The following is a 23,818-nucleotide window of genomic DNA, read 5'->3' on the forward strand; positions in this document are numbered from 1 at the left end:
CACTTGGACAGGACTCCTGCCCAGCCAGGGTTCCTGCTCCTCGCGCTGATTCAGACCTGCAGCCTGGCCAGTTCAGTGATGGACTCATGCAGCAGAGCCGGCAGTCAGAAAGCTCAGGAAGCAGCACAAGGCCCATGTCCAAAGTGTCCCTGTTCCTGCTGGGACCTGCTGCAGGAAGGCGTTGGAGGGAGGCAGAGGCTCAGTGAGGATGAGGATGATCAAAGCCACAGCTGGCAGAGCTCAGGCGTCAGCAAGAACAGGCAGCAAATCCCCGGTGTAGGGAGATGATGGGCTGAGCCCAGAGCTGCATCCACCCACCACATCCCCCTACAGCAGCCCCCAGAGCCAGCCTGCTCTGGGCAGCCTTCCCCCAGGTTCAGTCCATCCGGCACAGCCAGGAACGGTGTCTGCCACGTGGGACCTGGTCCCAGGCCTGTCCCTGGCCAAGGGGGATGCCGCAGAGGGCCTCTTGTTTGGGGTCTTTTAAACACACTTTCATTTTTGCCTCTTTCTCTAGGATGGGGAAGACCTTATCTTTGTGGTAAGTTCTGGAGGCAAGTGACAAGGTCCTGAGCCTTTGTCTCTGCTAGGAGGGCGAGGACAGAGGTGGGAACAGCTGCTGTTTCATGCTGAGCACCCTCATTTTCAGAGTAGGGTACTTTTTTAGCAAATAACCCTCTTCTAAGGGAAGTTTTCTTGCCATGTGGATGAAACAAAATGATTTTATGAGAAGCAATTAAGTATCGCTATAGCCTCTGGCAGGGGCAGCCATCTGGCCACTAGGGCAGAAGGGGGGGTTCCCATGGGCAGAGTGGGTGTGCAGGGACCCTTCCAGTCCCAAATCCTGGGTGGGACACAGTAGCTCTCCTTCGTGGGGATCTCTGAGGCAGCCAATCCTCCCTCTCCTTGTTCAGCCAGTTACTCATTTACTCACTTTACAGCCTGGGTAAACAGTGACAGCAGTGCCCAGGCTGTCCCCCTGCGCTGGGGCTGCCCCCCTGCCCAGGGTTACACCACCCCCCCCACAGGCATGGCCACTGCCGAGCCCTCTCTGTCCCCCATGCCCAAACCCACCCCCCCCTCACCTCTGCTACCCTGTGTGGGCACAGCCCAAAGCAGGAATGGCCCTGTGTAGAATTGAGAGGAGAGTTTGGGAAGGGAGGGGGAGCACCTGTGGTCCAGGAGAGCTCAGGGATGTTCACAGCCTGCCCAACCTCTGCTGCCAGGGCCAAGGGTATAGAGCCCTCCCTGTGCCCACACCTGCCCCAGGAACAGGGGTTTTGTTGCCCATGGAGCCAGTGCTGCAGACAGAAGGGAGGGCAGGGGGTGCACACCTGGCAGGGGAAGCAATGGGAGAAGGGTCTTTGCAGACTGAGTGGGACAGCTTGGTCCAGGAGACACGGGGTTGCTCCAGCAGAGGCTCTCTAGAGAACACCTACAACCTGGGGTGCCTGGGGCTGGGGTGAAGCTGGCTGCGCTGGGGGCTGTGGGGCAGCGGGCAGGCTGGAATCCAGCCATGTTGGTGTCTGGGGATTAACATCCAGACTGGTCCTACCCATCTGTGATCTCCTTCAGGCCCCAAGTTCATGGTCACAATGCAGGAGAGGAGCTGGCAAGCCAGAGACAGCCACTCCCTACCAAGTTAGTCCTGGAGCTCCAGGCAGGACACAGCAGGAGGAGCCTTGGTGCCCCTGCCAGGGAAACAGCGCCTGTTGCCCAGGTGGAGCAGGACCCTCCTCTTCACACCTGCAGCCAGCTGGGAGAGCTGGAGCTGCACGTCCCTCTGCCAGTAGGAGTAGAGCAGTGGGTTCAGGAGGGAGTTGCCCAGCCCCAGCAGCCAGAGGAAGTTCTCAATGACTTTGTAGGGGAAACAGTCAGGGCAGGCCATCTGCACGATGCTGGCGATGAAGAAGGGCAGCCAGGAGAGGGTGAAGCACCCGATGAGCGTGGCCACCGTGCGCATGGCCTTCAGGTCACTGGTGGCACGGGGTGGGGGACAGCCTCCCCCCAGCCCTGCCTGCTCCACCTCCTGGATGTGCCGCACGTGCACCGAGGCAATTTTCAGCATGTCACAGTAGAGGTAGAGGAAGAGGAAGAGTGCGGGGAAGAAGCCGAGGCAGAACATGGTGAGCATGTAGGAAGGCTGGAAGACTTTGAAGAAGGAGCATTTCCAATGGTTGGAGACCCTCTGGAAGCGCGGGATGAAGACCGGGAGGAAGCCGATGATGGCAGCAAACAGCCAGAGCCCCACCAAGCACACCCTGACCCGCGGGCCTGTCACCAGCTGGAAATAGTGGAAAGGCTTCCGGATCGCCAGGTGCCTGTCACATGCAACCAGGATCAGCGACAGGATGGAGGCAGCACAGGAAGAGGTCACAAAAGCCATTCTCAGGATGCAAAAGTTCTGGGAAGGATGAAAGGGCTGGGAAAGCTCATCCATGGCCAGGCCCATAACTGTGAAGCCAACCATGGCATCCGCCAAGGCAAGATTGAGGACAAAACAGAGCCCCTTGGAGCCGCTCCTCCGGATGTGGCAGAGCAGGACAATGGCCACAGGCACATTGGCAGCGATGATGAGTGAGGCCAGCACGGCGAAGATGGCTCCCAGGGCCCAGCTGGCTGTGGCTGCCTCATGTGAGACCCACCATGGCGATAGTGCACCCCCAGCACGATTCTCAGCCATCACTCACCTGGGGCCTCTCAGCAGGAGCAACTTGGCAGCAGGCACAGACCCTCACTCTGCAGGGAGCAGCAGGAGCCTGGGGAGCAGCAGGAGCCTGGGGAGCAGGGGTGTCTCAGGGGGGAGAAGGAGCTGGGGGAGCAGGGGTGTCTCAGGGGGGAGCAGGAGCTGGGGGAGCAGGGGTGTCTCAGGGGGGAGCAGGAGCTGGGGGAGCAGGGGTGTCTCAGGGGGGAGAAGCAGCTGGGGGAGCAGGGGTGTCTCAGGGGGGAGAAGGAGCTGGGGGAGCAGGGGTGTCTCAGGGGAGAGCAGAGCTCTGACAGCAGCTGCCGGTGGAAGGGACTACTGGACTTGCTGCTGTGCCCGCGGAGATCCCTCCCCTCCAGCCACGTTTCCAGACAACCCTGGAGCAGGGGGTGAGCAGGGAACACCTGGGCAGGAAGCTGCCACGGTGGCACATGGGGAGGTGGCTGTCCCCCCCAGGCACCAGGGGCTGGAGCAAAGCAGTGCCTGCTGAGACACAGAGGCTGGGAATGGGGACAAGCACAGAGAGTTCCCCATGTCCAGCACAACTCGTGGGGCTCCTGGGGGTCACTGCCAGATCCAGGACAGCTTCTTGCTGCTGGGACCAAGGGAACACACTGACACCCTGCTGAAACAGCAGCCCTGAAGGCGACCTGGTTACAATGGGGAAAAGCACCAATGAGGGATGTGTGCTCAAACAGATGGAGAAACATCTGCCAGCCTGGGACAGCAGCATTCACAGCTAGGAACCTGCAGTGCCCTCGGCAAGCACAACAGGGAGCCCAGGGTATCCTTGGAGAGGCTGAAACCAGAGAATTGATGGAACCTGCAGGGCAAAAAACCACCACAACCTGCAGAGGGGCCTTGGATCCAGACAGAAGGCAGATATGGCCCTCCAAGAGCTGGTGTCCTCTGCCCACTCATGGATCCATGCAGAGCTAACTGGCTGCTGCCCCAAAGAGCCTCTCTCTGTCCTGGAGCTCCCCCTGCACAGCCCTTCAGATCCCCAGACTGGCTCCAGGCTCCATGACAGGGGTCATATCCAAAGGGACACCTTGTCCATCATTGACTGACCTCACTCCTGCAGGAGTTTGATGGACTTTGCTGTGATACTTCCAGTGAAACCTAAGTGCTACTAACATTAAAAAAGAATGTTTCTATGTATACACTTTCTTTGCTAGTCATGATTGTTATTTATCTAATAGTAACTTGTAACAAAGAAATTAATGAAAGCAAAGTTTCTGCATCCTTGTGCTACTGAATCCCACAACACCCCTCACACCTCCCGGGGAAGATTGACCTTCACGGGGACTGACAGCGACAGCTCCAGCCCCTACACAAAGTGTCACAAGCCTCTCCTGCCTCATGAGCTGGAAAAATCCAAGCTGCCAGGAAAGAGGCAGGACTGAGCGTCTGTCTTTCAAACAGTAACTGGGGAGAGGCTGAGCTGGGGTGGGGCGGGAGGGGCACTGCTGGAGGGCAGGAGCTCGGGAATGGGGGCGCTCGCTGCAGCTGCAGAGCCGGGAGGACCCTCCACAACACCCAGGCTCTGCACTGTGGGTGGCCACGGGAGGGTTCTGGTGCCCTTACACATCCTCTACTTTATTTGCCCAGGGAGACATTTGGGGAGCCTTTGCCCTGATGCTGGAGAGAGTCCAAACCCTCAGAATGAGATCAAGGATGAGGGAGAAGTGGCAGGGCAGTGAGGAGCAAGTACAGGCTGGAGCCAGTGCCTCCCTCTCCTGCTTGACTGCCATTTTTAGCTTTCACGTATCAGGACATGTATTTCTACCTTAAACACCTGGGGAGGGCTGACTGGTTCCCATGGAGCCTTCCACGTTGGAGTTCCACCCTCTGGACCTTCCTGTGTGTGCAGGAGCAGGTTCCCACCCGCTGCCTGGTACGGAGAGCCCTGCTCAGGCCTCATTTCAGCCCAAGCACAGTGGAGTCACTTTCCCTTCCCCTGCAGCTTCTAGAGGCAGCTCTGACTTTGTAACACCAATTCCCTACCATTTTTCCCAGCGGGATTTGGCTGAACACTCCTTGTGTGACTTCCACAGAAACTCAGCTCACAGCAGGCTCAGCCAGGACATGCTGTTGTGTCACCCAAAGCCACCCCACGAAGAGGAAAGGGAGCAGGGACATAAAAACCATTTGCTTCCATAGCCATAAACATTAAAAAATAACCAAAAATCAGAAGAGGATGACCAAAATATTCTGCTCAGCACCAGAACCACCATTTTCAAGTGCTGAGCTCACCTTTAAAGCACATTACGTGGCTTTACAGATTATTTAAACAAAAATACTGTAATAATAAGCAGGAATTTAAGAGATTGAGGCAAAACTGAGCTGAGAGGGCAACAGGGTCATTTTCTGACACTAACAAACTTGAGTTTAGAAACATCTCTACTGAAATGAATCCTACAGATTGTTTTTATATAAATATATGGAGAAAGAAGGGGTCTATAGCATGGTGAAAAACAGCTTCTGTGCTCTCCAAGGGCAGACACCCCTGCAGTGAATGAGCACAGACCCAAACTCAAGCCATCCAGTCAATAAATAATTTAATGAAGTTACAAGTTCTGCAAGAAACATGATGACAATGGCACCTTCACAGGCCCCAGCCTTGCCCCACGGGCACGGGAGGAGACCCAGACCTGCCAGCCACGAGCCACAGTGCCCCAAAGGCCACTGGAATGCACAGATCTTCACAGAAGATATTCCTGCAGGCTCAGGCACGCAGACACCTCCGGGTGGGAAACGTGTGGCTCCTGCCTGTGCCAGGCAGCTCCTGCTCCAGGGACCATGCATGTGGGGAGAGAGCCCAGCCCACAGGGACCAAACAGCACAACATGGGGACAGTGCGATGAAGAGGGAGGCGGCAGCACAGCTCTGCTGCCAGCCCCGAGGATGATTCTGGGGAGATGAAGGCAGCTCTCAGAAGGGGAGGCGCTTCAACTGCTCGTATGTGATAAAAAACTGAAGGGAGTGTCAAGGAATTGGGACAGATGAGAGGCAGCTGCCTGGCAGGGTGGGCAGAGCATTCAGCTGGGCTGGACACCCATCCAGGGAGCTCCTTAAACCCACCCATGGAACTCCCTGTCCAGGCAGCACAACCTGACCTGCCCAGGTAGAACAGAGCTGGGGCAAGAGCAGGGAGGTGGACCCAGAGCAAAGCCAGCCTTGCCCAGACCACTGGGAGAGGAAAGTGGCTCCAAGCCCAGCCTGGGAGCTCTGTACAGTGAACTCCCCACCCAGTTTCAGCAGGCAGAATGGTCTGGCTCAGCACACAGCAGTGCTGGTCCTGCACAGTCAGCACCTGCCTCAGCAGCAGAATGTTCCCCACAATTCCCTCCCAAAGAGGAGCTCATCCAGCAATCTCCTGCAGCCCAGGCCACGCAAGGTCTCAGCCAAGCCCTCAGAGGCTCTGCAGGAACCATCAGCAGTGCCCATTGGGGTCCCCAGTGCACCCCAGGGGGGTGTCAGCCCTGCCCTGCCCTTCCCACAGGGTTCTCCCCTCATCCCACTCCACCACCTCCCAGCAGCACAGGGAGGATACGATGATGTTCCAGGGACCTAGACGAAGCCAGTTGGGCCAGAAGCCTTTGTAGAGTGCAAAGAAGCCCTCGCTCTTCCATGTCTGGGAGGAGAGACAAATGGATGAGGAGACACACCAGGCCCATGCCCTGCCCACCTCCCTCCCCAGTGCCACGTGTGCCCCGCTGGCCCTGCCCAGCTGCTGCTGGGAGCAGACAGACCCGTGCCAGTGTGTGAAGCATCACTTACAGTCTCTGAACCCAGCTAACTGCATCATGGCCTGAATTTTATCCCAGGAGGCTGGGAGGATGCTCAGGCTGACAGTGGCCTCAGGGAAGTGACTCTGGGCCCTCTCCCGCCTCGCTGATGACACATTCTGTCACCGTAGGATCTCACTGCCCCCATCAGCGTGGTGCTGAGACCTGGCCAGCCTCCCAGGACAGGGATGTGCCCACCTGTCCCCTCACCTTGACGAGGCCATCCAGAGTGCCCTTGTAGAGCTCAGTGCTGCCCACGATGGCGCGCTGGTTCATCATCCGCGTCCGCACCACGTCCACGGGGTTGGAGGCGATGGCCCCCGCCAGCCCGCACGTGAAGCTGGAACTGCACACACCAAATCAGAGCAGAGACAGCCCCAGACACAGCCACCCCCGTTCAGACAGGCACAAAATACCTTCCACTGGACTTCAGCAAAGGCATTTAGCAATGAACGTGAGCTGCACTACCTGCTCCTACCTGGAAAAGGGGCAGCGGCAGGCCTGCCACAGGACCCTGTGGAGCTCAGGGGAAGGAAATGCTCAGCTCAGCTAACCCAGACACTCACCTGAGCCCACAGCTAGGTTCCACAGGGCACCGGCAGCCCTGCAAGGGTCCCAGGTGCTGCCCAGGTGACACAGACCTGAAGGCACCCCCTGGAAGCGCACATCCTTCCCACCAGAGCTTCCTTTAGGAAGGAGGGAAGAAAAGCAAAGACACCAGAAAGGACCACACAGCTGCCAGTTTCTCCCTCCATGGAGGGTCTAGTGCTCCTCACCTTCACCCCAGCAGGCACAGCCAATGGAAGCACTGCAGCTGAGGAATGGAGGTGAAAAAGGATTCCAGTGTTCTCTGACAGCCCTGCCCAGAGCAGGCTGACTGCAACACTGACTGACTGCTCTGGGTCCTGCCAGCTTTGTGCCTTCTCCTCTCTCAAGGCTCTTCCAGCAAGGGCTGCAAGATGACAGGGTCTGGACAGGTGAGGACTAGGGACTGGAGCAGCTTTTGAGGGATTGTTACATGTAGCCACACACATGGATCTCCTGCCTGGCTCATACCAGGGTGCAGATGTGGGGCAAGAGCATTTCTGTCATCAGCCAGCTGAAACCAAGCTGGAATTTCATGTCACCGAAGGATTTCTGCCAGGTCCTTCTCCAAGGAGGTCTCTGGGATGTGGGGATGGATTAGTGGTGGCCTTGGCACTGCTGGGAGAATGGCTGGACTCCACGGTCTTGGAGGTCTTATCCAACCTTAATGATTCCATACCTCTGAGCTGTTCCAGCTGACAGGGCAGATCCTCTGGAAGCACTAACCCTGCTCCCTGCAGCTCCAGCGCACTCGCTCCATGAATGGTCTCTCCCCAGTCCCACCTGGCTCCTCTGCCCCACACACCCCCCCCCAAGCCTGCAGCAGATACTCACATGAAGTGGGCAAAGATGGTGTCCCCCATGAGGCCTGACAGGATCAGATGCTTCTTGGTGATGTCGTAGACTGGCAGCTCCACCCCCACCACGATGGCCGCTCGCTGGGCCGTGGGAACAACACCCTGTGCAGCAGGGACACTGTCACCAACCACAGCCACATCCCCCACAGGGCCCTCTCCTGACAACCTCCCCTGTACCCTCCCTGCAAGCACACCAACTGCTTCCCAGCTTTGCTTCAAAGCCAAGGAGGATGTCTCCACCCTGGCAGCGTTAATCCAGCTGGATTAACACCACACGGCTTCCCTGCTCCCAGCACCAGCACAAAGGAACTAAGCTGTCACCCCCTCACCTTCTGCACCAATTTCAAAACCAGAAAAGATTCTGCCCCACAAGAGCAGCAGGAGGGGCTCCAAGGGCTCCTTGCTACAGAACAGCAGGAGAGCACCTGCTTCCCTAAGATTTTTCTTAGTTCTACTGCTGGTGGGGGATTCTAGGAGCTGGTGCTCACCCTCCAGAGGCCACGGGTACCTTCCTGCTGGTAGATGTCAATGAAGCTGCCAATCATCCCGCCCTGGAACAAGCTGCCCTGAGCCTGCATTCGGATCTGAAAGAAAAGGAAGAGTCAGCAGGAAGAGTCAACACCTGCCCTGACACTAGCACTTGTCTACAGGGTGAGGACAACAGGGACAGCAGCTCCACGGAACTCCTGGGAGAAGAAACAGAGCAGCTCAGAGCACACACTGTTCTCCACATCCCTCCCTGCAAACCACACAGACAAGGACGGCAGCGGGCAGAGGGCAGGGGCAGCAGCAGGGTGGGGGCACTGGAACATGAGGAACAAGGCCTTCCCCCTGAAAGCAGTCCCAGAAGGGGGATCTACACCGGGAGAAGAGTGGGGAAGTTCTCCAGGCTCTCTCTGCCCAGAGCAGGGCTACCCTGAGCCCAGGGCATTAGGCAGTCCCCACTGGGCTCTGCTCACTCCATGTAACAGGCAGGCCCTTGGGGCAGTGCCAGCACCGTGACCAAGGGGGCAGGAGCAGCTGGCTGCCACCTGCTCACCTGGCCCAGGTCAGGTAACACAGCTCCCACCCCTCACCAGGACAAATGTCATCCTTGTTGCCCAGAGATGCTGTGGCTGCTCCATCCCTGGAAGTGTTCCAGGCCAAACTGGACAGGGTTTGGAGCAACCTGGTCTAGTGGGAGGTGTCCTTGCCCATGGCAGGAGGTGGAAGGAGATGGTTTTTCATGTCTGTCCCAACCCAAACCGTTCCAGGATTCTGTGATCTTTAAGAGCTGTGTTTTTAAATATCTATTAATGACCCTGGGCTTTGGTCTCCATTAAAAAAACCCAAACAAGCAGAACTGGTGGCTCAGGGAGCACTGAGCTGCTCCTCCCACAGGTCCCACAGCCAGGCAGGAGCAGACCTTACCTTCAGCACGTCTGTGGGATTGGCCAGCGCAGAGGAGATGACCCCCGAGACCACCCCACAGATCACATTGATGAGCAGCGTTTCATCTGCAAGCAAGGAAAGAAGGTCAGACCCTCACAGGAGGGGGCACAGTAGGAGGGAACAAGGGCTGGGTAGCTCAGCTCTCAAATCACACGGTGAAGCTGCAGGAGCAGGGCCTGAGTAGGTGCCACAGCCCGTGACAGGTCTGTCCCCACACCTGTCAGGGACAGAAGGTGGCAGTTGAAATATCAGCAATGCACTCTCAAAGGGTCTGACTGATGAGAAGGAAAATCCTGGGACATATAAAAATTGTGAACAATTATCTGAGATTTCTCATTGCAGGGATGAGCCAGGACAGAGACAGAGAGAGAGGGACAACCCAGCGTTTCCCCAGGCCCCCGGATTTGCCTACACACAGCCACTTGGAGCCAGCTGAGAATTGAGAACAGGCAGGGAATTAGATGTGATTAGTGCCAGGGAATAACCCCAGATTCCAGGCCCGGTGTTAGGATGATGGTTACATTGGGAAAACACACAGGCCTTTGCTGGTACTGACAACGACACTTCCCAGAGGACACCAGGCCACTGGCTGCCCCAGGCCTGTAGGGAGACAAACATTCAGGCATGGAGCTCACAGCTGGAAAGGCTGGAACAGCGAGGGGGGCATGGGGGCCATGTACACAGGCAGAACCAGGCAAGGAGAGGCCTTACTGAAGCAGGACAGCAGCCCTGAAAGGACCTCTAGAGTCACAGAACCTCCTGAGATGGAAGGGTTCCACAAGGATCAGTCAGTCCAACTCCTGACCCTGCACAGACCCCCCCCAGCAATCCCATCCTGTGCCTGGGAGTGCTGTCCAAACATTCCTGGAGCTCTGGCAGCCTTGAGGCCGGGACCATACCCAGGGAGCCTGGGCAGTGCCCAGCACCCTCTTGGGGAAAAAACCTTCTGATACCAACCTAAACCTCCCTTGACACAGCTTCCTATCATTAGTGTGCTGCATTTCACCTGCCCATCCCGCTTCCCCAGGCTGGAATGGCATTACAACATTCCCTCATATCACAGCAGGGATGGAAATCTCAACTGCAGATCTCGGTGCTCCCTCAGAGAACATCCACCAGACTCTTGCTGCTCCACTCCCCAGGCAGGAGCTGCAGAGGGCACTGGTGGAACCTCACCTTTACAGTCAGGGCCAAAGTTAGAGCTGGACTGCACAATTCCTATCCAGAACGTGCCTGGCTGTGCCAGGGGAGACTCAGCTTGGACATTAGGAGGAAGTTCTTCATGGAAGGGATGGTCAGGCATTGGAAGGAGCTGCCCAGGGAGGTCTGGAGTCCCCATCCCTGGAGGTATCCAAGGAAGGACTGGGTGTGGCACTCAGTGCTCTGGGCTGGGGACAAGGTGGGGATAGGACACAGGTTGGACTTGGTGATCTTGGAGATCTTTTCCAACCTAAAGGATCCTGTGATTCTCCTATGATTCCGTGAAAGGAAGGAACCTGGCTGGAAGGAGGTATTTGGGTAGGGACCACAGGCAGTGCAGAGCACAGTGAGGTTCCCATCGGGATTGAATCTAATCCTTGCTCTCACTGGCAAACAAAACCGCAGCACCCAGTAATGGAGTTCCATTCCTGTGGGAATCTTGGGGTGGGAAGGACAGAGCAAGGAATAAGCAGAACACACAGCCCAGAGTGTGAGGGGGGGAGCTGGGAGGTGCCTGTGCTGCCCTTCCCCAGCACCGACCTTCCATGCGATCGACGAAGAGCCGCTTCAGGCTCTGGTAGATCCCGATCTTGATGGTGCCGTAGGACGCTTGTCTCAGCAGTGCCGGGGCGATCCTGAGGGGGAATGGACCCTGAGCATCCCTGCGGGCCAGCCCAGGCCACTCCCCACCCGCCCTCAAACTGCCGGGGCTAGGCACAACCCCGCTGGGGCTCTGAGAAATGCAGCTCTGCCCGGGTTATTCGGGATTGCCTCACGCACCCTACGGCCAGCGGATGGCACCCATGCAGCCCTGGCCTTGCTCCTCGCCTCGGGAACACCGGGAGGCTCCACTCAGGGGGACAAGGCAGGGAGGGATCCAGGGGGTCACAGGAGCGTACAGGAAATGGGGGCCCGGGACGGGCAGGGAGCACAGGGATGCCGTGACAGAAGGTGGAAGAGGGGACCCGGGCTGGGGAGAGGGGGTACTGGGACAGAGGCAGGGCAGGGCCGGGGTGGGCAGAGTGAAGGAAGCCGGGATGGGTGGGGGAGACCCGGGGAAGGCAGGGGGAGATGCCGGGATGCAGGAGAGGTCCCGGGGTGGGCGGAGGGAGATGCCGGGATGGAGGGGCGAACATGGCAGACGGGGCGAGGCTGCGGCCGAAGAGGGAGCCCAGCACAGGCAGTGGGAGCGCCTGAGCCAGAGGGGAAGGATCCGGGGCAGGCACCGGGGAGGCCCGGGTGGGTGCAAGGAGGAGCCGGGCAGGGAGGAGGACCCGTGGCAGATGCGTGGGTGTCCCGGTACGGACGGATGGGGACCCGGGGGAAGCGGGGCCCGCTGCCGATGGGCCCTGGCCCCGAGAGGCCCGGCCCCGGTGCTCACCCCGAGTACAGGGCCCGTCCACCCTCCTCGCGGCAGATGCGGAAGAGCGCGTGGAACATGCCCCGGTACCGCACCTCGCGGAACCGCGCGTCGGTGCTCTGCCCCTGCACCTGCAGCCGCGTCTTGGTGAGGTCCACGGGGAACGTGCCTGCGGGGACAGCGGGGACAGTGGCCTCAGCGCCCGCCGGTACATGTACCGGTCCCGCCCGTCCAGGTCCCGCCCGGCCCCTGCGCCTCACCGAACTCGGCCACGATGGAGGCGAGCCCGCCATACACGAAGGGTTTCCAGTTGAGCGCGGACATCGCATGGCGGGCGGACACCGCCGCGCGCGCCGCCGCCACCGGACCGGGACCGGAACCGGAACCGCGACCGGAACCGGGCTCTGCACCGCCGCGCCGCGCGTGCCCCCTGCCGGCCCCGGCCGCACCGCGCCGGTGGAAGCTGCAGGGCCCGCCTCCACCCCAGCCCGGCGCAACCCCCTCGGCTGTCTCTGGGAACGGTCCCGGCTGCTCCGTGGAGGAAATTCCCCCTTGCGCCTAGAACCGGCACGGACCCGCACTGGAGGGATTACTCCTTATAGGAACCAAACCCAGCTAAAGCTCTTCCCTTCTCCACCCTCCGAATCCCACACTCCAGCACTCCCGGTTTTCCAGCCAAAATAAGCCTAAAATCAGCGTAAGAAAAACAGACAGGAACACTGCTCCCGGGACCAGCTTCTCCCTAACACGAACTTTTATTAAGAAACCTTTAAACAAATCCATGATAAATCACCCCAACACAGCGGTGTAACCCTGGGGATACACCGTGGAATTCCAGATGATGCTGGGTGGGCACAGGGCCCAAACCTGGCCCACGAGGCCAGACAAGACACCCAGCAGCCTCTGCCCCCAGTGCAAGAGGGGGACACTGCCCCAAGGGATTTAGGGAAGGGGAGCATCCTGCTGCTGCTTCCAGCCTTCACCACTTGACATCCTCCCCAGTCAAAGGACAAACCCCTCTCCCAGCCAGCAGCACGGGCAGTGTGGAGAGCCCTGGCCCAGGGTGGGATGAGAGGCAAGGCGAAGCTCCGAGGTGAAAGGTCCAGCCATAGCATCCCAGGAGCTTGGAGCAGGTTTGGGCAGGCTCAGAGCCCCCCTCACCCCAAACGCTCACCGAGGGCTCAGCGGCGGCCAGAGTCTCTGCCAGAGCCCCACTCCCTGTGCCTGGAATGGGGCTCTCGAGATCTGCCTCCCCTGGGGGACGCATCTTGCCGGCTGCTGTGCCTGTCACCCCTCCTGCCAGCCTCCTCCTTCCTCTCCCACTCCTCCCAGGAGCCGCTCTGGCCCCTCTGCTCGCGGCAGTTCTTGTCCCCACTGCTGTCCGAGTGCCGCTGGTGCCGCCGCTGCTCCTCATCGAGCTGCGTCCTGCTCCCAGTGCTCCTGTTGGCGCACCCGCCAGCGTAGCGCTCATACCCAGGGTCCTCCTTCTCCTTCTTGATCTTGATCCTGGGATAGGGCTCCTCTGTGCTCACCCGCTTCCCAGCCTGTGGGCTCGACTTTGACCGTTCTGCTCTGCTCCGCTGCTTCTCTGGAATTAGGGTTCACATTTCGGGATGGACCAAACTCCAGGAGCACCTTGCTCCCCATGGCTCCCCTGCCACCATCCCAACTCCTCTTCCACTACAAATTTTCCCCCTCCACCTAATTTCTCAGCCTACTTCCACCTCAGGGAGATCCCAGTCCACTTCTAATCACAACTTTTTCTCCTCCAGCTGCAGCCACCCCACTTCTTTCTTCAACATACACATCATGTTCTTCCCAGCAAAGCTGGGCATTTCCACACCACTTGGAATGCTGAGAACTTCTTCCAACTTCCCTTTCATTCCCTTTCCTCAGTAATACTGTGATCCACTTTGTGGAAATTACCTCTCCAGACCTGAGGACTCTTCCCTCATGGCTCTTCTTCTTCTCCCTCATTTTTGAGCATCTCCTCAGCACTCTGTAGCAACACCTTATTCCCACCCTGATTTTGTGCCCATTTTTGTTCCTCCAACCTTTCCTCCACGCAGACTCCAGCCCCCAAACCCTACCATGGGCATGCCCACCTGGGATCCAGCCTGCCAGGAACTCTCCTCACCTTTCTGCTTTTTCACAGGCACCTCCTCATCCTCTGACAGGGAGTCGGACGAGGTGTGAGGCGGCGTTTTCACCCCGCAGCCCTTGGCATGGAGGGCTCTCGTCACATCATCCCAGTCCTCAGACTCCTTGGGGGGCCGGTAGTTGGCCACGTGGTCCACACGGATGGTGCGTCCCTTGATCTGCGGGGCCGGGCTGTCACCGCCAGCTCCCGGCCCCCAGGGCCGCTGCCGACCCGAGGGAGCGCTCAGGGAGCCACGGCAGCACCTGAGCTCCACTCACCTTGATCCCATTGAAGTTATCCACAGCCAGGATGGTGCTTCTCTGGTCCTCATAGCACAGGAAACAGAAGCCCTTGGACTTCCCGGTCTTCTTGTCCCGCACGAGGTTGATGTTGACGACCTCGCCGTACCTGTGACCACACGCACCGTCAGCACCGCGGCAGCGCCCGCGGCGGCGGGGCCGGGGCCGAGGTACTTACTGCGAGAACACGCAGATGACATCACCCTCCGTCAGCGCGTAGTGCAGCCCGCCTGCGGGGAGAGGGGAGGGAAGGAACGGGTCAACAGCACCAGCACCGGCCTCCGCCCCTAGCCCGCTCCGTACCTACAAAGATCCAAGCGCTGTCCTTGTACTCCGCGTGCCACGACACCGCCTCCTGCACGCCCAGCTCCGCCTCCCGCACGTTCAGCTCATTGATCAGCTTCACCTTCGTCAGGGGGCTGCGGACGAGGCACCATGAGCACCGGCACCGGCGGAACAGGACCGAGCCCGGCCTTCGCCCCCACACCCCTCACACCTACTTCATGGCGGCGGCAGCGCGCACTGCGCCTGCGCGCGGCACCGCCCCGCCCCGAGCCGAGGCGGACGTAGCCGATAGCAGCCGAGTCGACCGATTGTAGCCGAGTGTGGCCGAGTCGGGCCGATTGTAACCGAGTCAGGGCAATAATTACCGAGGTAGCCCGAGCACGGCCGAACAGGGCCGATTGTAGCCGAATCGGACCGATTGTAGCCGAGCACTACAGGCCGAACCGGCCGATAGTGGCCGAGCCGAGCCGATCACAGACGATAACGCAAAGGAAGAGTCGGAGCGCAGGGGGCTCAGAGCCTTTATTGGGGTCCGGGCGGGTCCTGCTCAGCACGGGCAGGAGCCTTTCCCGCTGGCCTCGTCCAGCCGCCGGGGGTGCGGCTGGGGCTGCGCCGGCCAGCCCTCCGTGTCCCGGCAGGGCAGCGAGCGCTGCACCTTCAGCCGGCACACCAGGCACATGAAAATGGCGTCCACGTTCTGGCTTTCCTGTGGGTCCTTGGCCGAGGTCTCAAACAAAAGCATGTTGTGAGCGTCGGCGAACTTGAGGGCCAGGCTGGATGGCACCTGGATGAGGTCTTTCAAGTCACACTTGTTCCCCACGAGCACCCTGGGGACGAGTGGGGGCACCGCGTGCCCGTTGCACTCCTCGATCCACGTCTTGAGGTTGGTGAAGGAGCTCATCTTGGTCACGTCGTACACGAAGACCACGGCATGCACGTTGCGGTAGTAGTGCTCCACCATGCTCTTTCGAAACCTCTCCTGGCCAGCTGTGTCCCACACTTGCACCTGGGAAGCAAAGCAGACAAGAAAAGATGCCACAGGAGTGTGGAGCACGGCCCTGGCAAGGCCTTGGGGAAGGGGTTGCAGGAGGGCTTCCTGCTCTCTGGGTTTCAGAGAGTCCCAGCATGGTTTGGACTGCAAAGGAACTTAAAGATCATACAGTCTAACCCCCTGCCATGGGAAGGGATACCTTCCACTGTCCCAGGTTGCTCCAAGACCTCTCCAACCTGGCCTTGGACACTTCCAGAGATCCAGGGGCAGCCACAGCTGCTCTGGGTAACCTGTGCCAGGGCCTCCCCATCCTCACAGCCAAGAATTTCTTCCCAATATCCAATCTAAACCTGGCCTCCTTCAGTTTAAGGCCATTGTCCTGTCCCTCCATCCCTTGTCCCAAGTCCCTCTCCGGCTCTCTTGGAGCCCTTTCAGGCACTGGAAGGGGATCTAAAGCTCATCTTCTCCAGGCTGAACAACCCCTGCTCTCCCAGCCTGACTTCAGAGGAGCTGCAGCCCTCAGACCATCTTTGCATCCTCCTCTGGACTCATTCCAACAGATCCATGTCTATTCATGCACCAAATCCTACGCCATGAATGAGAACGCTGACGTTCTCATTCTCAGAGGAAAAGAGAAAATGAGGCGGGGGAGCCACCCTTTATGTAGGAGCACAGTGGGAGGGCCAGGAGCTCTGTGGGGATGGGTGAGGAGCCAACAGAGCTCATGGGGGAGGATTAAAGAACCAAACATCACAGATGGCATTGTAGGGGGTCTTGGCTATAGACCACCTGGCCAGGAAGAGCAAGCAGATGAGGTGCTCTGTGGACAGTGAGCAGCAGCCTTGTGTTTGCAGCCCCTGGTTCTCACAGATAACTTCAGCCACCCCAATATCTTATGGAAGGACAGCACAGCAGAGCACAGGCAATCCAGAACATTCCAGGACACCATCGATGACAACTTCCTGACCCAAGTGACAGAGATGCAAGGAGGTCTCTGGGCTGGATGAGCAGACAGTGAGGTGGATTGGGAACTGGCTGAATGTCGTCTGCTCCTAGACAGTGCTGCTCAGTGACACCAAGTCTGGCTGAACACCGGTAACTAGCAGAGTGCCCCACGGGTCACTCTGGGTTCTCCTGGTAATGTTTTGTAGCCTGGAAGTGGCAATTTCCAAGTTAATCCAAATTGCCCTGTACCCATGGAGACAGTAACTGCCTCGGAGTCTTTCCAATTGAAAAATGCTGGCAAAGCAGAGCCAGTCTCTCCCAGGCAGAGCAAGAGAAGGAGGGTCCTTGTCCCACCTCTCACCTCCTCTCTAGGATACATATCCCAGGAAAAGGCTGGTTTGCTGCACTACCTCCCACTCCTGCCCACTGAAGCTCAAATAATTTCCAAAGGTAGAAAACCTGGCAACATTTTCCGGATAGTGGCAGCAAACAGGCTCCATGCCAGCCTGCACCACAGCTCACACTGGCACGGCTCCGTGGGGCTGCACAGAGCCAGGGAGGGCAGGGAGAATGAGCACCTCTAAAGGAGAGAGGGAAAAACATTCATGGACAGCCTAGGAGCACAGCTAAAGCTCTCACCCACCAACACAAGGTCGGGTTTCATTGTGAGTTCAACTTTCAATCAGCCATCTGTCAGTACAGCAGCGATGTTTGTTCTTCCAGCACCAGCCTCAGGGGCTGTGGGTGCTGATCCCCACAGCTGGGCAGGCCAAGCTCCACCACAAACTCTGCTCCTGGGTGGTTTCCTACTAGTGGCAGATTTGCTCTGACACACCAGCCAGAGCTCTTCAGGTCTGAACTGATCATTCTTTACAGGTGTCACACCAGCCTTCCTAAGAAAATGCATCCCGCTGCAATCGCAGCTCCAGGTGCAGCTGGGAGCAGGTTCCTGCACTGCTGCTGCCACCACCGAGCCCACTGCCGCTGACCCATGTGAGCTCTCAGCCTTCCACTGTGGCTGCTGCCAGCCCACCGTTCTCTGCCCCCCAGACCCCCTGGCTGTGGTACAGAGTCATGTCCCCCATCCCACCGCAGCTCTACCCCTCCACTGGTCCAGTGTCCGGAGCTGGAGCCACCCCAATGCTGCGAGGATCCAGCTGTGCCCATTGCAAGGGTGGCGGTGACTCACCCTGAGCCATCACTTCTGATCTCTGCATGCTCAAGCCAACCCCAGAAATAGTGACAAGGCAGCAGGGACTGGTCCAGGGCCATCTCTGCAACACAGGGATGAGAATTCTTCCCTGGCCCTACTCCCTCCCTCCAACTGGGATGAAAGCAAAAGCCCCCAGGAGGGGTTTGGCAAGAGGCAGGGAAGGGGACCGGCTGCCATCGCTGCTGGGGCTGCTGCCGGCCAGATCGGGGCTAGTGCGGGGCCCACCGGGGACAGAGAGGGGCCCACTGGAACCGGTGTGGAACCCACAGAGGGTGGAGCGAGGCCCACCAGGGGCCACCGCACGGTGTGGGACCCACCGGGGGCTTAGCGGGTCCCTCCGGGGCCGGTGTCAGCCAGCCTGGAGCCGGTGCGGGGCCCACCTTGATGCGCTCCCCCTCGATCTCCACCGTCTTCTCGCGGAAGTCCACGCCGATGGTGGCCTCGGTCTTGCCGGGGAAAGTGCCCCCGCAGAAGCGGAAGGTCAGGCACGTCTTGCCCACGTTGGAGTCTCCGATCACGATGATTTTGAAGATGCGGGTCTGCACGTAGGGCTCCAGCGCGGGGTCGGGGCCCGGCGGTCGCCCTCCGCCGCCGCCCGCCGCCATCCCTCACGCACCGCTGCCGCCTCACCGGCTCATAGGGGCGCGTCGCCCCGCGGACCGGCTACGGCACTGCACGGCACCGGGTCCGCCCCGCGGACCGGCACCGGCACAGCTCCGGATAGCGGCACCGGCACCGCTCGTCTCCGCCCCACACCCCGGCTACGGCACAGCTCGTCCCCGCCCCGAGGACCGGCACCGGCACGACACGGCTCCACCCCACGCACCGGCACCGGCGCAGCCCCGCGTAGCGGCACCGGCACAGCCCCCACACACCGGCTACGGCACTGCACGTTCCCGCCCCGCGTACCGGCACCGGTACAGTCCCACGTTCCGGGACCGGCACCACACGGTTCCTCCCCACGCACCGGCTACGGTACGGCCCGTCCCCGCCCCGCGTAGCGGCACCGGCACCGCGCGGCTCCGCCCTACGCTCCCAGCTCTGGCACCGGCACTGACCCGGCTCAGAGCTCCGACCCCGGGCCAGCCCTGCGCCGAGCCACACACCGGGGACTGAGTGCCTTCAGCCCGGGCCGGCGCGGGCATTCCCAGCGGAACGGCAGGGACTGGCAGGGCTGCGGGCAGCGGGCCTGGCCCCTCCCGGGAGGGAGCAAGAGACCAGGGGCACAGCGAAGCGGGAGCAGACACCGGGGGACACCAGGGGACACCAACACCCACACGTTCCCAGTGCCAAGAGGTGCCAGTGGGATCACAACCGCCGGTGCCAGAATGACCCTCTCCATGTCCAGCTGGGCAGCCACAGCGCCCGTGTGCCAGCATCAGAGAGACTGGGAAGGGGATGTGTCCCTCCTGCCCCAAGAAACAGGGCAGTGGGGTGCCAGCACCCACGGCACGAGGGCACGGGGGCTGCAGCAGGAAGGACACACACAAGGATTGCAGAAGTGAGGGGAGCAGGTGACAATCTGCAGGAGGAGAGGAGAGCCATGGCAGGAGGGGATGAGGGGACTCAGGTCAGCTGGACTGGGACAACATCAGGCAGTGGCACAGCAACAGTGGCACGGGGACCAATGGGAACATGGGGCAGAACCCCAGGGGCTGCAGTGCTCCTGCTCACACAGCCCGAGTGATCCCAAAAGAACCCAAAGCCCCAGAATAGGCCTCTGGAAGATGACTCCTCCAGTGCCAGCACTGATGGGACCTGCAGGAGCCAGAGGCTGGGAAGGATTTACCAGAGATCCCCAGTTGCACCACCACCCCAGAGTGTCAGTGCTCATCTGCTTTCAGCAGCATGGACATGAAACAGGGTGCACTAAGCCTCGCAACAGGTGGAAAAGCCTCAGAAAGCTGAGTCTCGTGAAACACATCCCCTTCTTTCCCATTCTGGTCACATCTGCAGGTCCTCCACTGCTGAATGAGACACACTGTCCCACCATGGCACTGTCCTCCCCTAGGAATAAAGAGCAACCACACAGGACTGTCCCCACTAAGGCTCACTCAGACTAGTTTTGGCCCACAAAGGGAGCTCAGTTGAGAGACCCAATGGGCCCACAGAACCATTTCTGACCACCCCCAGCTACTTCTGACCTGGTCAAAAACCTGTGGACCAAAAGTGAGATGAGGGCATGCAGAGCAACTGTTCATCCATCTCCCTGTGCAAGGACACAACACTAAGGAGACCCAGGACCAAGCCTGTCTCTCTTCAGGGCTTGCTTCATCCTCCCTGCTCAGGCTGGCTTCCCACCCCTCCACACCACCACCAGGAATGGGAGGAAAGTACTTTTAACAGAGACAATGTTTTCCAGGAATTCCGAGAAGTTTTTATTCACAGAAGCTGTTTGTCAGGGACTTGAGCTTCTTGCTTTCTCTTCTTCATAGTTTCCAACTTGCCCAGCCTGTGGAACAAGATGCCAGTGTCAGGTCCCAGCTGCCTCCCCTCAAAGGGACATGGCTTTCCATCATAGCGTGCCAGGAATGTCAGACCAGAGAGACCCCTCTCTCCTGGCCCGACAGCCAGCCGGGACAGCAGCTTGTCTGCTGTGTGTGGGACCACAGGCTGCAGGAGCGTCCCATACACACGCAGGCACTCCAGAGTGACATGGAGGATGGTGTCCAGCCAGAGCTGCTCTGCAGCATCCCTTCGGTCAAGTTTCCAAGGCTTGTGCCTCTGGAAGAAGCCGTTGGTCTGCCTCACACACTGGGCAATGCATTCCAAAGCCTTGTAGATCTGGAAGCCTTTGAAATAACTGTCCACCTGCACAGGCAGCAAGGCCACTGCTGCCACGAGCTTGTAGTCCTCAACACACACCCTGCCTGTGCCTTTTACCTCCCTGGAATCCAGGACCTTTGGGAAACAGGGTTGTGAGAAGCGTGGGTAGGTGTTGCTGGGGTTAATGCTGGGGGCTGTTGAGCGATTCAGCAGCCCCCCGAGCGCATCTGCCAGCTCTGAATTCACCAACTTCACCACCTTCTCATCGTAATAGTCACAATCCCTCTCCGGGACGCCCTGCCGCAGCAGGAAGTACCGGAACCCATCCACGCCGTACTGCCCCACGCACACGCTGGGGTCCACCACGTTGCCCAGGCTCTTGGACATCTTCTGGCCCCGCACAGTCCAGTGGCAGTGCACCAGGATACGCTCAGGGGGCTCCAGCCCTGCCGCCAGCAGCAGCGCCGGCCAGTACAGTGCATGGAACTTGAGGATGTCCTTGCCCACGACGTGGTGCACAGCCGGCCACCACGCGCCGTGGCTCTCGGGGTACCCCACCACGCTCAGGTAGTTCACCAGGGCATCCACCCAGACGTAGATGGTCTGTGTGGGGTCACTGGGCACAGGGATGCCCCACTGCAACCGGTTTCGCTCACGCGACACCGACAAGTCTGGCAAGTCCTCGTCCAGCCAGCGGAGAACGCACTGGTAGAAAGGGTCAGGAAAAATGGCACGTGGGTTGTCCCGGAGCCAGTTCTGCAAGGGATCCCGGAAAGCTGAGAGCCTGAACATGTAATTCTCCTCCTTGGTCCAGTGCACCTGGAACAGCAGGAGAGGAAAGAGTTATGGCCCCAAGAACAGGCTGACAATTTGCACGCACTGTTCTCAGCATGGAGGCTGTCGCACACTGCCTGTGTCTGCGTGTCCTCCCATGCCATGGGAAGCTGTCAGCACCTTTCCATGACTAGCAGCAACCTTCTTACCCAAGACAGTGCCTCCTTGGCATCCCCAGGAACACACCTGAGGACTCTCAGGCACCTGAGATGGTTAAGCATCCTGTTTCTAAAAATACTGGTAACCGTAGGAAGGAACACCTTTCCACCTGCCAGGCTGATGTGACATCAGAAAGGAGTTAGGGAGATGAGAATACACCTTCTTGACAACGTAGTTTTGCAATCATAGTGGAAAATCAAAAGACAAAATGACACTGTAATTCCTGCCCTACTGCCACTCCTAGTGCCTGCCTTTGTTCTCCTGGGGCCATACTCATCTTTTTCCTCAGTTTATGCTTTAATGCATCTAAGTCACTAACTTTGTTTCCTTACAGCACTGACAGCACTTCTCCCCCACAGTTAAAGCCATTAAATGACACATTCAACTAAACCAGTGAAAACGTGGTGGGTGGATGTAGTACAAGTGAGCTGTATAAGGCACTCAGGCATCCATGGCTGGGTCAGCAATCTTGCAGTGTACAAGGAAGACCTGAAGAGCATCATCAAAGACAAGCTGTACATCCTCAGCCCCAGGCTCCACTGGATGCCAGAACCCACTCACTCACCAGAAGTCTGGGGTTTATGGCATGTACAAACTCCCCCTTTTCCTTCACAAATTATCCAAGGAACAAACTGCCCAATTGCCTCTTTCAGGTTGGAAATAAACCCTCCCATCCCTTCTCACCACACTGCAAGAGCTTCTCTTCTCCATGCACACTCCTGTTTCCTTGGACAGTTTAATACACAGGCGAAGCCAGGAAGTATTCTCAGGGTATGCTTGACTTTGAAGTCTGCTGTTTTAAGTCTAAAGAATTATTACTTTGCCTGGAAACTTATCTTTTCCCCAATTATCTTAGGTGCTTTCTCAATAATTCCTATTTGCCAATATAGCCTTTTCTGTGTGGGCCAACGCTCCCACATCCCAGCCTCATACAAACAGCACAGGAGCATAACCTGTGCTAAGCTCTGAGCAGGATTATGTGTAGCTGCTGGATCAAATCATGTAACTGCACACCTTCTAAGAAAACAGTGGCAGAGAGATGCTCGGGAAGGTACCACACCCCTGGGCACACCCATTCTGGCTGACCTCAGGCAGGTGATGTTACAGTGTTTTAGGCAGGGCCAAAATCCACTTAAGAGATGTTTAAGTGTCCAGAAGCCAAACTGAACTGTCTCACAAAACAGGTCTGAAAGTCGGAACCCCTCAGTGAAATACACCCTTATCCTCCTGTTCAGCTAACTTCTGTCAACACTCCTGTAGAACACCATTCCCAGGCTGACAGCCTGTGGACTCAGAAGGGGCTGAATCCTTCCCGTTGCACATAGCTGCGATGTGCACCTGCCAGAGGTCTGGCAGCTCTCTGACACTCCACTAAAATACAGGTGAGTGTCAGCCAACACAAATTAATAAAAGCCTACGGGAAGCATTAAACACCCCAAATCTGGCTGGAGCAGAGCAGCAGGTGAGCACGCAGTGCTCCCGCAGCCCGTTACCTCGTGGCCGGTCTCCAAGGACACCTTGCAGGGGCGGCCCTGGGCATCCGTGCCCTCGGCCAGCTGGCTCTCGGGCAGGAAGCTCTCCTCGGGCGTGCAGTACCAGCCCTCGTAGGAGCCCTTGTAGAGCACCCCTCCATCGCGGAGGGCACCCCAGAAGTGCCTCACGGCTCGCTGGTGCCGGGGCTCGCTGGTGCGCGTGAAGTCGGTGTAGGCGACGCCGGCCTGGGTCAGGGCCTGGCGGAAGAGCCCCGAGACCCGCTCGCAGAGCTCCGCGGGCGAGGTCCCCGCCGCGGCCGCGGCCTGCTGGATCTTCAGCCCGTGTTCGTCGGTCCCTGAAACGGAGAGAGGCCGCGGGGCCGTGGGGAGAGGCCGGAGCCCGCGGCCCCGCGGGGACACAGGGGCCTGGGGACACGGGGAGAGGGGTCAGCCCCGGCAGAAGGGGTTATCCCCGGGGGAGGGAGTTCGGACCGGGGGTCTCGCTGACCCGTGCAGAGCCGAGCCGGGCCGGCGGCGCGCAGGCGGCGGTGGCGGAGCAGCGCGTCGGCCAGCAGCGCCGAGTACAGGTGTCCGATGTGCGGCGGCCCGTTCGCGTAGAAGATGGGGGTGGAGAGCAGCAGGCGGCGGCCGGGCCCGGTGGCGGCGGCGCGGCGCAGCGGGCGCGGGAGGCGGCGGGGCGGCCGCCACATATCGGCAGCGGCACCGTCGATGCGGCGGCGCGGAGCGGCCGCCCGGAAGCGGCGGGAGGCGCGTGCGCGGCGGGGC

General features: G+C 59.1%; 5 protein-coding genes across 5 annotated transcripts; all 5 read right to left on the reverse strand.

Annotated features, from left to right (window-relative positions):
• Positions 1-1,642: 1,642 nt before the first annotated feature.
• On the reverse strand, positions 1,643-2,683 carry GPR119 (G protein-coupled receptor 119). The gene has a single exon (XM_053990507.1). The coding sequence runs from the start codon at positions 2,681-2,683 to the stop codon at positions 1,643-1,645; it is 1,041 nt and encodes a 346-aa protein (XP_053846482.1).
• Positions 2,684-5,248: 2,565 nt separating this feature from the next.
• Positions 5,249-12,322, reverse strand: SLC25A14 (solute carrier family 25 member 14). Its single transcript, XM_053990584.1, has 9 exons — positions 12,189-12,322; positions 11,950-12,097; positions 11,109-11,203; positions 9,348-9,433; positions 8,426-8,521; positions 7,915-8,039; positions 6,706-6,841; positions 6,261-6,341; positions 5,249-5,680 (listed from the first exon to the last, which is right to left on the reverse strand). Exons 1-9 carry the CDS (start codon positions 12,250-12,252, stop codon positions 5,639-5,641), a joined length of 873 nt encoding a protein of 290 aa, XP_053846559.1. The 5' UTR covers positions 12,253-12,322; the 3' UTR covers positions 5,249-5,638.
• Positions 12,323-12,651: 329 nt separating this feature from the next.
• Positions 12,652-14,906, reverse strand: RBMX2 (RNA binding motif protein X-linked 2). The gene is made up of 6 exons (XM_053990583.1): positions 14,868-14,906; positions 14,671-14,786; positions 14,546-14,597; positions 14,347-14,476; positions 14,066-14,246; positions 12,652-13,516 (listed from the first exon to the last, which is right to left on the reverse strand). The coding sequence occupies exons 1-6, from the start codon at positions 14,870-14,872 to the stop codon at positions 13,110-13,112; spliced, it is 891 nt and encodes a 296-aa protein (XP_053846558.1). The 5' UTR covers positions 14,873-14,906; the 3' UTR covers positions 12,652-13,109.
• Positions 14,907-15,149: 243 nt separating this feature from the next.
• On the reverse strand, positions 15,150-20,077 carry RAB33A (RAB33A, member RAS oncogene family). Its single transcript, XM_053990587.1, has 2 exons — positions 18,182-20,077; positions 15,150-15,658 (listed from the first exon to the last, which is right to left on the reverse strand). Exons 1-2 carry the CDS (start codon positions 18,404-18,406, stop codon positions 15,200-15,202), a joined length of 684 nt encoding a protein of 227 aa, XP_053846562.1. The 5' UTR covers positions 18,407-20,077; the 3' UTR covers positions 15,150-15,199.
• A 78-nt stretch (positions 20,078-20,155) lies between these two features.
• On the reverse strand, positions 20,156-23,771 carry MARS2 (methionyl-tRNA synthetase 2, mitochondrial). Its single transcript, XM_053990572.1, has 3 exons — positions 23,541-23,771; positions 23,054-23,388; positions 20,156-21,386 (listed from the first exon to the last, which is right to left on the reverse strand). Exons 1-3 carry the CDS (start codon positions 23,740-23,742, stop codon positions 20,184-20,186), a joined length of 1,740 nt encoding a protein of 579 aa, XP_053846547.1. The 5' UTR covers positions 23,743-23,771; the 3' UTR covers positions 20,156-20,183.
• Positions 23,772-23,818: the final 47 nt, after the last annotated feature.

Source organism: Vidua macroura, chromosome 14 (genome assembly GCF_024509145.1).
Source record: "Vidua macroura isolate BioBank_ID:100142 chromosome 14, ASM2450914v1, whole genome shotgun sequence".
NCBI lineage: Eukaryota > Metazoa > Chordata > Aves > Passeriformes > Viduidae > Vidua > Vidua macroura.